This window comes from Lepidochelys kempii, chromosome 7 (genome assembly GCF_965140285.1).
Source record: "Lepidochelys kempii isolate rLepKem1 chromosome 7, rLepKem1.hap1, whole genome shotgun sequence".
NCBI lineage: Eukaryota > Metazoa > Chordata > Testudines > Cheloniidae > Lepidochelys > Lepidochelys kempii.
The window spans coordinates 120459257-120475218 of NC_136386.1; the positions used below are offsets into that span (position 1 = coordinate 120459257).

A 15962-nucleotide genomic window follows, 5' to 3' on the forward strand; every position below is an offset into this window, starting at 1 on the left:
GCTTCTTTGGGGAGAAAAGTTTGGGTTGCCTGTGAAGGAGATGGGGAGTAGTCTGCAGATCCCTGGTTTTGGGGGAGAGCAGCAGCCCTGGAATGTGCCAGTCCCTCCATAGTTATAGCTGTCTTCCACCGCTCTGTGGGAACAGGACTGCCTCTGGAGCCAGGCTGGCACTATTCTCTCTGCACAAACCTTCATCTCCAAGGTGTGCAAGGACAGTGTGGCAGCTGACTCCAGCATGGCTCCTCATGTGCCTCAAATGGGGGCATGGGGTGCAATGTAGCTGCTCTCCTGGCCCCTTCTCACTCCCACCACCAGCATGTGCCCTGGGCCCCGACAGATTTGGGGCAGAGAGGGATGGAAGGAGTGTGCCAATATTCTAATAAAGCTTTAAACCCAGGCAAAGTAATGTCAATAGGAGTTACTAACGTGGATTGGTGGAAGACTGTGCTCTATGCTATGTTCTACAGAGCATTCTCCCGAGAAGCCTATGAAAGCCCAGGGTGAGTTCAGGACAGAACTACAGCTTTAATTTAGACTAACTTTGAGTTTGGTGCTGTGTTTCTTCCAGTGTGCACGTGGGACTAAGTGGTATTAGACTGTCAAACTTATTAAAGATTGGAAATCATCTCCTTATATAGACACACACATGGGTCCTGACTTTTCTGCCTTTGAACTGCAGCCAATGCTTTAGGGCTCCTTAGGCACTGTGTTGACATTTTTTTTTTCTTCCCCCGAACAGGTATATATCATAAATGTAACATGGTCTGACTCAACTTCCCAGATCATCTACCGGAGATACAGCAAATTCTTTGACCTGCAGGTAATCGTTCATTTTACTAACTGGAAATATTACTTGTATCAGTTTGTACATTTCCACACCATCATAATAACATTAAATAAGACTTATATAGCCTGTTGCATCAAATGATCTCAAAGCACTTTGCAGATTCTTCACAGGATGTGAGATAGGTAAATCCAGTATTATCCTGCCTGTTTTATAGAAGGGTTAATTGAGCCATTGAGAGGTTAAGGCCCAGATTTGTCAAGAATGGCTTCTAGTTTTGGGTGCCTAATTTCAAACCTGTTTTTCAGAAGTGGCTTGCCGGAGGTCACACAATGAGTCAATGGTAGAGGTGGGAATAGAAAGCGAGTCCTGACTCCCAGTCCCCTGTTCTAACCACTAACCCATCCTCCCCTTCCAGAGATAGGCACAAAAGCCAGGAGTGCTGATTTCCACGGTATGGAGAAATGCTACTGCGGCACAGCTGCAACTCTGCTGCTGTAGGGTAGACGCTTACTACAGTGACAGAAGGGTTCTTCCATCACTGTGGCAAATTCAGCACTCTGAGAGATGAAGAATTTTTCCACTGACCTGTTTTCTTCCGCTGAGGTGTCTACGTCAAGGCTTAGGTCAGCCTAACTACATTTCAGAGGGCATGACATTTTTCACAGGCCTGAGTAATGTAGATAGGTCGACCTAACTTTGCAATGTAGACCAGGCCCCAGTCCTCTGCTTTAAACACTAGAACATGCTTCCTCACTGTATTCTTGTCTCTGCATTTTGATGTACTCTGCCATTGCATCATTGTCTCTCCAGCAGCAGCCCGTGTTGGTGTGAAAATGAACTTTGCTTTCCAGTTACTTGTATGTTTTCCCAAATTACAAAATTCAGCATTGGCTCCAGTGATTAAATTATTTGCTATGCTGTTCCTAGGCTGTTGGAAGACTAGTTAGAGAGCTCCTGCTTGGTATCCTAATTAGCAATAATCCAGCAAAAAACCCACTGCTATCTTTCTAGACAGCTAGAACATAATTGGCTGGGGTTATAAGATCACTCTGAAGTGCACTGGTTGCTCTAAGAAAAGGAGGACTTGTGGCACCTTAGAGACTAACCAATTTATTTGAGCATAAGCTTTTGTGAGCTACAGCTCACTTCATCGGATGCATTCAGTGGAAAATACAGTGGAGAGATTTATATACACACAGAGAACATGAAACAATGGGTGTTACCATACACACTGTAAGGAGAGTGATCAGGTAAGGTGAGCTATTACCAGCAGGAGAGCCGGGGCGGGGGGAACGGGACCTTTTGTAGTGATAATCAAGGTCGGCCATTTCCAGCAGTTGACAAGAACGTCTGAGGAACAGTGGGGGGGAATAAACAAGGGGAAATAGTTTTACTTTGTGTAATGACACATCCACTCGCAGTCTTTATTCAAGCCTAAGTTAATTGTATCCAGTTTGCAAATTAATTCCAATTCAGCAGTCTCTCGTTGGAATCTGTTTTTGATGTTTTTTTGTTGAAGAATTGCCACTTTTAGGTCTGTAATCGAGTGACCAGAGAGACTGAAGTGTTCTCCGACTGGTGTTTGAATGTTCTAATTCTTGATGTCTGATTTTGTGTCCATTTATTCTTTTACGTAGAGACTGTCCAGTTTGGCCAGTGTACGTGGCAGAGGGGCATTGCTGGCACATATCACATTGTTAGATGCGCAGGTGAACGAGCCTCTGATAGTGTGGCTGATGTGATTAGGCCCTATGATGGTGTCCCCTGAATAGATATGTGGACACAGTTGGCAATGGGCTTTGTTGCAAGGATAGGTTCCTGGGTTAGTGTTTTTGTTATGTGGTGTGTGGTTGCTGGTGAGTATTTGCTTCAGGTTGCGGGGCTGTCTATAAGCAAGGACTGGCCTGTCTCTCAAGATCTGTGAGAGTGATGGGTCATCCTTCAGGATAGGTTGTCGATCCTTGATGATGCGTTGGAGAGGTTTTAGTTGGGGGCTGAAGGTGACGGCTAGTGGCGTTCTGTTATTTTCTTTGTTGGTAGTAGTAGGTAACTTCTGGGTACTCTTCTGGCTCTGTCAATCTGTTTCTTCACTTCAGCAGGTGGGTATTGTAGTTGTAAGAATGCTTGATAGAGATCTTGTAGGTGTTTGTCTCTGTCTGAGGGGTTGGAGCAAATGCGGTTGTATTGTAGAGCTTGGCTGTAGACAATGGATCGTGTGGTGTGGTCTGGATGTAAACTCGAGGCATGTAGGTAGCCACGGCGGTCAGTTGGTTTCCGGTATAGGGTGGTGTTTATGTGACCATCACTTATTAGCACCGTCACACTTGTAGAAAGCTCATAGCTCCAAACTTGTATCCAAGCACTCCTGAATGTTGGGAAAATGTTGATCTATTTCTAAAGCTTGTGGTTTGGGCCTGTGTGTATTTAGAATACTAATAAAGTCCCTTCTAGCTAGCGTCATGGATGTGCACAGCCAGCCGCAAACTTCAAAGCCGTGTCACGATCGATGATATCAACCTGTTTGTCATGCTGAACCTGCAAGAAACAGATTCCTCAAATTTTGGGTGGCCAACGTGAGATCCCTTAAAGAGGCCTGATTTTCAGAATCAGTTCCCTCTGAAGTGTCTGTAGTTGGGTATCCCAAATCATTAGTCACGTTTGAGAAAAGCAGGCTACAGTGCTTTAGGCTTCAGAGGGGTAGCCGTGTTTGTCTGGGTCTATAAAAGCAGCAAAGAGTCCTGTTTCAGAGTAGAATTCACCCACGAAAACTCATGCTCCAATACGCCTGTTAGTCTATAAGGAGCCACAGGACTCTTTGCCGCTTTTATAGTGCTTTAGTTTTTCAACCAGAAGCTTGACCTTTACGTAGCAAGTCCCATGACCCAAATTCCTAGTTTGTGATACGGATGAAATGAAACGGAATGAAGGTAGAAAAGGGAACATTCATCATCTTTCCTATGTTTCCTTTTGCATTCCCACCCCTCGCCACACCCATTGACTGGGTTGAAGTGTGTAGACTGGTCAGTACCAAAGCCATAGACAATACATCCCAAGTGCAGTTGGTTCTCTGTGGCTGATGTTATGCTTGTTCACTGATGTGCAGCTTTCTGTGTGTATTTGTATTAGAGTAAGGGTCATGGCCAAAACAGTTCTTTTTCTTTCTTTCTTTCGTTCTTTCTTTCAAGCTCCAGTTCTGTTTTCATGTATATATTCTTCTGGGTCTCCTGGCCTTTCCTGGTGGGTTTGAAAAGTTCCCATCAAGCTGAAGTTATCAATGGGGTTAGTGTGTTGGACAGGAAATGATGTCTCAGTCAGGGAGAGTGAGTCCTGAAAGGTCCCATTGATAAGTGCAAGTGCCTAGCGCCAGTGAAAAAACTCCTGCTTGTACAACATGGCTCCCCCCCACTAGAAAATATTACAAGAAAGGAATGAAATTCCCTTATTTAACCCTTGTCCCTCCCAGGGATTTTGGGAGTCGCCCTTTGTGCCAATTGGAAGGGCACTGGTGTACACAGAAATTTGCAGCATTCCTTAGGAAGGAAGGAAAGAAAGCATCTCCAGTGATTAGAGCACAGGGTTTGAAGTCAGGTGACCAGGATCCTTATTCCAAATCAGCTAGCAACTCTCAGGGCAAGTCACTCACTTCTCTGTGCCTTGGTTTCCCCATCTGCAAAGCGGGGGCAATGATGCATGCAGGCTATCGTAAGGTGCTTTGAGATCTGTGGGTTAAAAGCATTACTGGAGTGCAGAGTATTATTGTTATTTTATTCATATTAATGAAGCTGGACTCCTGGTGAAAATGGACATTACTAATTCCATCAGTGAAGAGACATGCACTGGACCCACTTCCCTCTTAACATCTTTCATTAGCGTTCTGTGAACAGCTCAGCATCAGGGATTTAAAATATTAAATGCTCCTGTAGTGGGTCTGAGAGGGGAGTTAGAAAGGCAAAGACAATAGTGGGGTTTCATGGGATGCCCTCTCACAGCCACTAACTCCTCACTTTATCTGTGGTGACTCTCCTAAGAGAGGGCAAAAATCCATATAATCAGCACAGCATGCAAATAAAAGAAAAGGAGTACTTGTGGCACCTTAGAGATTAACCAATTTATTTGAGCATAAGCTTTCGTGAGCTACAGCTCACTTCATCGGATGCATACTGTGGAAAGTGTAGAAGATCTTTTTATACACACAAAGCATGAAAAAATACCTCCTCCCACCCCACTTTCCTGCTCGTAATAGCTTATCTAAAGTGATCACTCTCCTTACAATGTGTATGATAATCAAGGTGGGCCATTTCCAGCACAAATCCAGGGTTTAACAAGAACGTCTGGGGGGTGGTAGGAAAAAACAAGGGGAAATAGGTTACCTTGCATAATGACTTAGCCACACCCAGTCTCTATTCAAGCCTAAGTTAATTGTATCAAATTTGCAAATGAATTCCAATTCAGCAGTTTCTCGCTGGAGTCTGGATTTGAAGTTTTTTTGTTGTAATATCACAACTTTCATGTCTGTAATTGCATGACCAGAGAGAGTGCAGTGTTCTCCGACTGGTTTATGAATGTTATAATTCTTGACATCTAATTTGTGTCCATTTATTCTTTTACGTAGAGACTGTCCAGTTTGACCAATGTACATGGCAGAGGGGCATTGCTGGCACATGATGGCATATATCACATTGGTGGATGTGCAGGTGAACGAACCTCTGATAGTGTGGCTGATGTTATTAGGCCCTGTGATGGTGTCCCCTGAATAGATATGTGGGCACAGTTGGCAGCGGGCTTTGTTGCAAGGATAGGTTCCTGGGTTAGTGGTTCTGTTGTGTGGTATGTGGTTGCTGGTGAGTATTTGCTTCAGGTTGGGGGGCTGTCTGTAGACAAGGACTGGCCTGCCTCCCAAGATTTGTGAGAGTGTTGGGTCATCCTTCAGGATAGGTTGTAGATCCTTAATAATGCGTTGGAGGGGTTTTAGTTGGGGGCTGAAGGTGACGGCTAGTGGCGTTCTGTTATTTTCTTTGTTAGGCCTGTCCTGTAGTAGGAGACTTTTGGGAACTCTTCTGGCTCTATCAATCTGTTTCTTCACTTCAGCAGGTGGGTATTGTAGTTGTAAGAATGTTTGATAGAGATCTTGTAGGTGTTTGTCTCTGTCTGAGGGGTTGGAGCAAATGCGGTTGTATCGTAGAGCTTGGCTGTAGACGATGGATCGTGTGGTGTGGTCAGGGTGAAAGCTGGAGGCATGTAGGTAGGAATTGCTTTGTGTGTATATAAAAAGATCTTCTACACTTTCCACGGTATGCATCCGGTGAAGTGAGCTGTAGCTCACGAAAGCTTATGCTCAAATAAATTGGTTAGTCTCCAAGGTGCCACAAGTCCTCCTTTTCTTTTTGCGAATACAGACTAACACGGCCGTTACTCTGAAACCATGCAAATAAAGAGGCTTTGAGTGTGTGAATTACATTTGGGGTGAGGAATGCAAGTTGCCCCCAGCCCAGGGACTTCCCCCCCATGTAGCCACCCCATGGCCATGGTTTGTGGAGTCACTTACACCTATGCAGAGCAGGGTTGCTACTTCAGCCTGTTGTAACTGCCCTGGGCATCCTTTTTGGTTAGTGCCCTCCTGTCGTTTGTAGCTCCGCTCACCATGCCTACCCCTTCTCCACGCTGCTGCTGTGGAGAGAGATGCCACAGAGTGGTGCTTCGTAGCACACAGAGGTTGGAATGTCCCCCAGCGTTGCTCCCCCTGCAGATTAATAGCAGTGGTTCTGCTGCATAGTGGACCTTTGAGTTCCCCTCAACGGTTGCGGGATTCACCTGATAGGGAGATACGTGGTGCTGTTGAGATGGGACAATAAGCTCTTTAGGGCAAGGACTGTCTCTTTTGTTCTCTATTTGTACTGCGTCTAGTGCAATGGAATTCTGGTCCATGATTGGGGCTCCCAGCGGCCACTGCAATTAAATAAACAGATGTTAAGATCCTCAGAAGTGATGAGCAAGATTTTAAATTTGAAACAAGTTTCAGCAGCCTTCCTGGAACAAGGAAGGGATTAAAATGATATCTGGGCCTGAGCTGCAAAATCCAACTCTAGGTGTCAATCCCCAGTTTCCAAAGCAAAAGCTCAGGTGTGTCTGGACCTAAAGTTTTGGTCTGGATCATAGGGCAGGCTGTGGGAACACTACCTGGTTCGTGATGAGCAAGGCAATAACTCCAGTGTCCCCTTCCCTTTGCACAGGCCCTGGGGGTGTCTAGGAGGCTGACCAAGCTGGAAGGTGGGGGAGAAGTCAGACTCCACACTCAGGGCCATAGGGCTGGGCTGATCCCTGCACTGGGAAGATTTTATTGTGTGCTTGCTGAGCATGGTAATGCTCTTTTGCATAATCAAATAAATTTACTCCTCCCCGCATACTTCCTACTTCACTATAAACAGAAAATCAAGCGTGCACTCAGTGGTCTAATGCAAGCTAACTCAGAGGCACTGTGTGTGTCCCAAACAGCTGGAGTTTTCTGACAGACAAGCTTGTCCCATCATGTCTGCACTTCTGGACTTTGCTGTGCACCTATATGTGTTTCTTTTTGCTTCTGAATGGACGTAGAATAACAAGAAAGGCTTGTAATGACTTAATCAAAGCTGCAAGGGCTGATGTTGACAGTGATACCCGATAGCACTCGAGGGGCAGCCTGCAGAGCTGCCTGGAGGAGGAGAAAAAGGAATACAAATAATTAATTTTGTGGCTATAATTTTTTGTTTCTTTTAAATAGCCCACCCTTTTCCAGTTGCAATCTATATGGGCAACAACTGGGAGGTGGTAGATACTGTTTCTCCTAAATACTGTCTAGCAAACCCTCTTCTTCAGCCCTGCAGGTGCTAAGAGTCAGCCCCAGTTCTGTTACACTGATGCAAATCCCAGGTAACTTCCGTGGAGTTACTCCAGATTTTTGCGGGTGTGAGTGATCTGAACGAGGGGTCAGACTCTCTTCGGGAAAATGAACAGGGCAACATGTTTATACTTGCTGTGAAACTTAAGAGCTGGAGATTGCTGAATTGAATCAGAGAATGGGTGAATACCATTTAAACTGGTACCTGTTCTGTGATGCTTGATAAAATAACTCCTCCTCCCACACTTCCAGCTGAGGGCTGGAGATGTATAAAGTGGGGTTTAAATTAAACGGTGCAGTAATCTCCTGATTTAGTTGGTGACAGAGTCCCATCCAGTGGTGACATGGATCATGGCAGCAGAATATGTGCTGGGCTTGACGTTTCAGTAAATGGGATCAACAGTATTGATTAACTCAACATTCGATGGTGTTATAAAGTGCTTGTCTTGTCTCATTATCTGTTGCCTTCCACTTTGTGGAGTCACTTACACTTGTGCAGAGCAAATACAAAATAGGGGCTAAAAGTGCTACTATGTCAGAATGGTAGCATTGGACACCCACTTTGCACAGAAGTCAATGACTGCACAAATGCTACCATTCCAAAATAGGAGTATTCTTACCCCCGCTTGACATTGGCTGCATGGGTGCGAAAGGCTATTCCGCAGGGTGCAAGGTAGCAGAGAATCAGGTATAAGTTAATGTGAAAGTGGCATTAACTTCTATGGATTGGCAGTCAGTGTGTGAACAAAATGGGTGTAACTTACTAGGTACTGCTCAGTACGGCGTAGCGTTATGTGGGGACTCTGTGCAACTCCTACTGATTTCAGTGCAAGCCCCTTTCCACTTATATCAGCGCTGGGTTTGGTCCCACCAGTGTTTGGGATGGTGCGAGGCATGCACTTCTGCTTCTCTTGTACACATTTGGTTAGTGATAGGCCCCTGTTAGCTCCTTTGGTGTTTCTTGCACACCCGGTGACTATCAAATCCATGCAAGATATCCTTAAGATAACATACATCTGTTTCACATTCAGTCTTGGCACTATGATTTCCATCACTGCTGAATGTGGTCCAGACACTTTAATGGGAGATTCTTCTGCTTACTCCAAGCTACATTTGGCCTTTTGTGCATGGGCTGGGGGAAATGAATACCAGCAGAACAGCTCAAATAGCAGAACAGAAGGAAAGGGCCAGATGCGAGGGCGTCTGTCTTTAGGCTGCATTAGAACATGTGCATCAGGGATCGGTGTGGATTTCCAAGGGCTTCCCCTTGTTTGTAGTTCTAAAATCTAACTGGTTTGGGGAGGCAAGAAGTGAGCATTCAACTTCAATGGTGGAATGACCCACCAGCAAAGCACCACTCCGACCAGCTTAAACATGGACCTGACTGAAGTGAGTTGACTGTGGCGGAGCAAGGGTCTTTCATCAGATTTCATTTTCTCCTGGGTGAAGTTCACACTTAACAGCCCCACTACCCGATACGGGGTAGGCTCCTCCAGAAGGATGAAGACATCTGTTTGTAGCAAGTCCTAACCTTTCACCTGGAACGTGAGTAATTAGAATCCACCCAAGGTCTCCCAGCGCTGCAAATTGATTCGCTAGTCATTGTAATAGGATATGGGCATGTGTTAGTAGTTCACCCATGCTGCACTCCCCTAATGTTGGCCAAATGAGCTTTTTGCAGTAATTATAATACTGGCGTTTCTACAGTGCTTAACGTATTCAAAGAGCTTTATAAGACCTAGAGGTTGATTCTTCATGGCCTTATATCTGGTGTAATCATTGTGCAAAATGGGTGTAAAATGCTGCTCATGCTGGAAGTGGGTGGGAAATTCTGATCTGCATGCATTTGACGCTATGCAGGCGTGTCAATGATTATACAAGCTCTAAGGCAGTGGAGAACCGGAGCCTACAATTAAGTAACCCTCCTAACACCCATGTTAGATTGGGAGTTATTATTAACCCAGTTTTGCAAATGGGGAAATTGCTATTCAGAGGTGAGTCTCAGCTGGTGTAACTCTTCTTACAGGCCATTCCATGTGTAAGTTACACCAGTTCAGACTCCCTTAGATCTTCAACCACACACCAGCAGGTCACATAAAACACCCTCTTACACGTCACCTATGAATTTGGCCCAGTGAGCCTATAGGCTCTGTTCTGATCTCACATGTGTAAATGGGATCTCTCGCCTTCTGTGGTTAGTGGAGTTGTATTATATCAGGGTATGACCAGATCAGAATCTGGACAGAAGGATCAAATTCTGCTCTCAAATGTCTGGACTTTCCATTGATTTCACTAGGACCTGCCGATGTCAACTGGAGATCAGAGTTTTTGCCCTATATATAAGAATCCTTTCTTGCAGTATTGAAATGCGCCCCTCTCTGGGGCGGTGAAACACAGCAGCCATTTTTAACAGCATGCAGTTACGCTACACAACAATCGAGGATGTGAAACGAAGAAGAATAAAATGCCAACTGAAGGCGCAGAAGGAATGTTAGGTAGGCAGGATGACATTTCCCAGCACGGATTACCCCACATTGACATGTTTTGGCCACAAAGAGACATCTGAAATGTCAGAAGTTTGAAAAGACAAATAAATAAATCTTTCTTCAAGCATTCACTCTGCAGATCAGTTTGCAGAAAATATGCTCTAGATTCAATCCTGCTGATATAAGCTGGTTTTCCTCAAGTGGCACAGAGAGCCAACTCCCTGGCTACTTAGACCATTTTAAAAAAATAAAGACTTTTATTAGCAAGATGGAAGCGCTTTAGCTGTTTTCAGGCTGAATATGAAACATCAGGAACTTCATTTATTATTCCTAGGATCACCCTGATTGTTTATAGAGCAATAATAGAGTAACTGAGCACTAAAGATTGCATTAAACAAAAACTTACCCATAAAAACTATAATTGCAAACTGTAACTCTGTTCTTTTTACCTAGACAGTGATTAATCAGCAGAGCGCCAGCCACTCACTGATCCCTGGTCTGCAGTGTGCTTCTTTATATAAACAGTCACCTTTCTGTCCCCACAAAATGTATGAATTGTTGTCATAAATCTACCGCCATCTAAGACTTAGTGGTTATAACCATGCTGTGTGCCATGGTCACTCGAAATTTTATGGAGACAGTGGGATTAGAAACAAGATCCTGCTTCTTCAAAAGAACCCATTTCTTCTAACTGAGCTGAAAGAGAATCTGCATTGGCTGTTAACCAATACAGCTTGTATGAAATACAGTGGAACAGTGCTGACTCCATCCTATAGAGGGCAGTTGTGTACATCGGGTTTCTAGCTCTTTCATTACAATATCCTCTATCTCAATTATTACTATTTTTGTGTAGGACCTACCTAAAAACAATCCTTTGTGTGGTAGAGCTTCCTTTGTTGGTTCTGTGGCAGTAGTTAATTGACAAGCTCAGACCTGTGTTGAAGTCATCAGTGATGCAGAGAGAAAGACAAGGAGCTTAAAAATAAGCCAAAAGTTAATTTCAAACCTCATCAGCCACAATGGAGGAAAACCATTTTTTTTAACTGCGAAGAACAGGAATGGATGGAGATGTATTTTCAAGTTTGTAAACAGTGCTACCTGTAAACAAATGACCTTTTATTGCAAGTTAAAGATGCTTTAACTCCATTAGGTTCCTTTCCAGCCTTCTGTTGTGCAAAACAGCCATCTAGGTCATCAATATCGGTTTGTCCAGCTCCTGATGTTGGTGGAGGTAGAGACAGGAGAGGAGAGCAGCTGATGTAGTTTAGTGCATGATGTAGCTCGTCCCTGTTGTAATCAGAAGTTTGGGAGCAATGTATGAGAGGAGTTTCTAGCCCATAGCATGGGCAGGGATCAGAAGTCTCTGCATAGCTGTGTGTGTGTGTGTCTCAGGGCTACCCAGGTGAGAGAGAGAGTGTGTTTGTGTATGTGGAGGTGGTGGCTGCAAGAGTGGTGAGGCAGAGGAGAGGGCACAGGGAAAGGGATCAGAGTGGGGAAAGAAGGGGGTGGAAAGTGAGGGAGTAGAGCCGCAGGGATGGAGCTGGGGTGAAGGAGGATGACAGAAGAGAAGAGAGTGTTTAAAATTCGGGGCCCAGTTCACCAATGCATCATTCCAGTTCTGCACTGGTGGGACTCCATTGATAAAGCAGTGGTTACTCAGGACCCCGCACTCGAAGCTGTGCCATGTCACTGTGTATGTTCCCCTGTTCTAGGTTATAGCCGCTGTCTTGAACAGAGATGGTTCTGAGCCACAAAGATTGGACCAAAACTTCCCCCAAGTATAGGTGCTGGGATTCTGAGTCTTATTTCGCCCCATAATTGAGATGGAGAACTGATAAGTAATTCAGAACCAGACCCAGAACCTGATTCCATACCACACCCATGAAGTTCAGATCCAAGGGTTTGGTTGAGGCCCATTTCTATTAAAGGGAGTCTGGAGAAAAGGAGATATTCTAGAAACTGGAAGTTAGAATTTGGTTTGAAAGCAGCCACCTTAAAAATAGGATTGAAATTGAATCAAGCCTGTGAAAATCCAGAGGAAATCAGAACATTGCCCCCTCAACCTGTCTTTCCTGAGAGATCAGTGCAGGGCACCCGGGGTGAAATGGCATCCTCTTTCTTAGTAAACACCAACCGTTTGTCAGCTTCTGCGAGCCAAGATTTGCACGTAGGGAAGTCAGAGATGGAACATTTTAAGGGTGATTCAGAAAATCAAATTCTAGGTACAAGCACCAGACTGCCCCGGTATTACATGAGCCCTCTGCAGCTCAGAAAGAGTAGTGTAACCTCCCCACCTCCTGGGTGTGGTGTTCTGTCCCATCTGGTGGCACTGAGACCACTTGGAAAGAGAGAGATTAATGAGTTTGCTCGACAGCTTTAGCTAACAGCCCGTTGACTTTTAGGTCATGCTGTAGAAGCTCAGGCACTAAGCTCCAGAGGTCCCAGGTTTGATCCCACCTGCCGATGATTGGAGTCTGTCGATGTTACACTGGCAGCTATGTAGTGGATTCCACGCTCCAGCTCTGGTTGGGAGCCTTGAATAGCTTTAAAATGATCCCGTATACCCAAGACAGGAGCATTATTGGCTACATCTTGTATAGAACTATGTCAAGTCACTTCAGCCCAACACTGGGCCTCAGTGTGGTGGGGAATACAGAGGAGACCTGAGAGGCCCCTGGGAAAAAATAAATGGCTGGAGTGATTATTGAGCCAGGAAGTGGTTTGTTGTAACTGATTTAATTGTTATTTTAATACTGATTTTCGTTCTGATGCTGTAGATAGCAGCTGCCTGGGGCAATGCCTTTATCTTCATTGAATAAATGGAGTTGTTTTGTAATTCCTATTTCCATCATTATTTAAATGTAAATGTCCACTTGGAAAACAATCTCTGTTCAGTTTCCACTTTTTGTTCCTGAAGAGACTCCACGTCAGACAAAGACTAGGGCCGTGATGGGAAAACGGCAAAGTGCCTCCCATGTTACAATAGATGTTGGCTCCCGTGAAAACCTCCTGTAACCTGGGACTGTGAAAGGGATCACCCGAACACATGTAACCAAGGGCGTTCCCCTCCTTGTGTCCTTTGCTTGTCATCTTGGGCATTACTGCAACGCACGTTGCACAGGAAGATCATCCAGTAGTGGTGCAGGCTCCAGGGATTTTGCTGCTGTAGGTCAGCTAAAAATGGCTCAACGATCGCAGCCCGCAAGTCGTCACGTCGCCGCTCCAACTAAGCTGCTGAATGTTGCTAGATCTCCCTCTCCAGGAGCTGACTTTGCTGCTGGTATGGGGGCACTGGCTCAGCCTGCATCTCCAAAAGGGTTAATTTCCTCCATAATGCGTTGTGTGAGGGGGTGAGAGGCCCACACTAGCTCTGCAAGAGCAGAATTGGGCCAAGTGGGCCCAACCAGCTAATTAGGCTCCAAACAGGAGCTTTAGGCTGGAGGCAGTTATTTAGAGAGAGGTTCACCTGTGCACAGCTTACCAAGGGTTGTGGTCAATTCTCCATCACTGTCCATTTTAAAATCAAGATTTGGTGTTTTTCTAAAAGATCTGCTCTAGTTTAAATGAATTATTTTGGGGGAAGTCCTATGGCCGGTGTATGCAGGTCAGACGGATTATCACAGTGATCCCTTCTGGCCTCAGCATCTATGAATCTATGACACTCTACAAACCGCATTTAATTCCTGCATTGGCATTACTTCCTACAAACCGCATTTAATTCCTGCACTGGCATTACTTCCTTGTGCTGACTATAGAGCTGTCTGAAAATCTGAGTGGCCTTAAGTATCTTTATTTTGCAAAGCCAGTGATCACTGTGACTTGTTAGACTTGAGAAGGAAATTAACTAGCTCCCATCATCAATTCATTGCCTTTTGCAACCTTAACGTTCAGTACTGGTAGTTTTTCTTAGCATTTAATTTGTAGACACCCACTGTATGGTCGCTTAATCACAGTAGTAAAGCAAGCTCTAATTAATCTGCTGATTCAATATTTAGATAGATGGGTGAGGATTTTTCTAGGGAATATCACAAAGAGATAGTTTGCCTCTTTGCTGTACCACCAATTAGGTGACAATTTCGGTATATGATGGGTGTGTAAATTTCCTGGCAGTGAAAACACTTCTTTACAGTCTTCATTTTGTGATAAAATGTAAGTTGTAAAAATTGAAGGAGAATGAGTTACATGATTGTAATGAAAAGTGTGTGTGCGTGCTTGTGCACACCATTAACCACTAGTGGGTCAAATCAGAGTGATTCATTTGTGTGTCATTGGCCCTCTACTACTAACAATTAAAAGAGTCTCCTTTGTGGGAAGAACTTGTGCTTTTGAAGTAGCAGCATCTGGGTTTGAGTGCCCCTGCCAGTTGACTGGTGCGTAACACAGTGCCAGCTGCGAAGTCCTAGGTAGACAAGTGTTAGGCAGTTGCTGCCAGTTTTAGCGTTCAGGTTTGACATTTCCTTTGTGTAATTTCATGTGGCGTGGACCCTGTTTTAATGTGCTAGGGCAGGACTCTGGAAATCTCATCTTCCAGGGGAGAGGATGAAGTCCATCTCCAAAGTGTTTGATCATGCTTGGAAGTTGGTGGCTGCCAAATTTGCTCATTGGATCAAGGCCCTGGGGGATCGGAGGGAAGGTACATTAGGGTGTTGGATTACAAAGTAGTTCGGATTTCATGCAGGAGAGTGAGAACTCATAAAAAGAAATCCCTCTGGGATGTGAAATCTGTGTAATATACATGAACTGTGGCAAATTTCCTGATTAGCTGCTTGCATCCAGCACTTGCAGATAAGGCAGCTCAGTTTGGGGCTTTCTCCAGTTGAAGATCTGCCAGATACAATCAGGGGAAATCTAAGAAATGAAGTAATAATAACAAAGAGCAGTTGGCCTGCTTTACAGCAGGACATTGTGACACAAACTTTAAACAGAGCACAATGCAAACAGCACTACATCCTGGTAACATTTGCATTTTACTAATGGAGATTTGGCCATTTCAAACAAACACAATCCTGCGCTCTATGATATTTAATAAGGCTAGTGCTTTAGAAACACCTAATGCTGTGAACTGCAAGCTACTGGCAGAGGTCTGGAGCAATTAACTTCTATTGCTTAAAAAGAGAGTAATTTAACTTTATTAGAATTAGAGATAAGCCGGAACCAAAGTTTCTAGAACTGAACGGCCCTGAACTCTTGAGAAAATTCAGATGTTATGCCAGCTGCTGGCTCAGATTCCTTCTCTAGTTAGAGGAGAACACTGTGGTATGATGCCACAGTAGCAAATGTTTGTGTGTAGAAGGAAAGTATTTTTACAACTGAGTGAAGGTTGTAGAAATCGTATGTGAATATTCTTTGCAGTCTGTAAATGAATTTGTTTCTCCTGCATTTGTGCCCCTTTGTGTGTGAATTCCCCAGTGAATGAGAGTTCACCCAGACATGTGTGCCCAGCCAGAAAATTTTAAGAAAATACTGCAGAATGTTAGTGAAAAGCAGATTTTACAGTTGATGAATTGTGACTATTCAGAACCAGAACCCTGATTCTAAAGAGTTAAACTCAGCCCATTGGGGACAGATATATTACCCTGTAAACTATGCATCCAGTGACACCCACTTGAATATGCAGCATCAGACACTCACAATGACCTCTCCAAGCAAAATACACAAACCAAGAATTCTTTGCAGAAATTTATTCAGAGAATAACTTCCAAACTGAATCGTGATCTGTTAATATTTTGCAAACACAAAATGTGGCAAAATTAATTGGATTATTTGTTATGAATTATTCATCCAGCTCTATTTGGTTTTGTTAGATAAATTACCT

At 44.3% G+C, this 15962-nt stretch overlaps 1 protein-coding gene across 3 annotated transcripts in view; it reads left to right on the forward strand.

Annotated features, from left to right (window-relative positions):
• SH3PXD2A (SH3 and PX domains 2A) overlaps nt 1-15962 on the forward strand; it is a 394865-nt gene that overhangs the window by 63591 nt on the left and 315312 nt on the right. For all 3 annotated transcript variants that reach the window (XM_073354456.2, XM_073354459.2, XM_073354458.2), the window contains exon 2: nt 740-820. In XM_073354456.2, coding sequence (XP_073210557.1) covers nt 740-820 — 81 coding nt within the window. The remainder of the gene's footprint in view (nt 1-739; nt 821-15962) is intronic.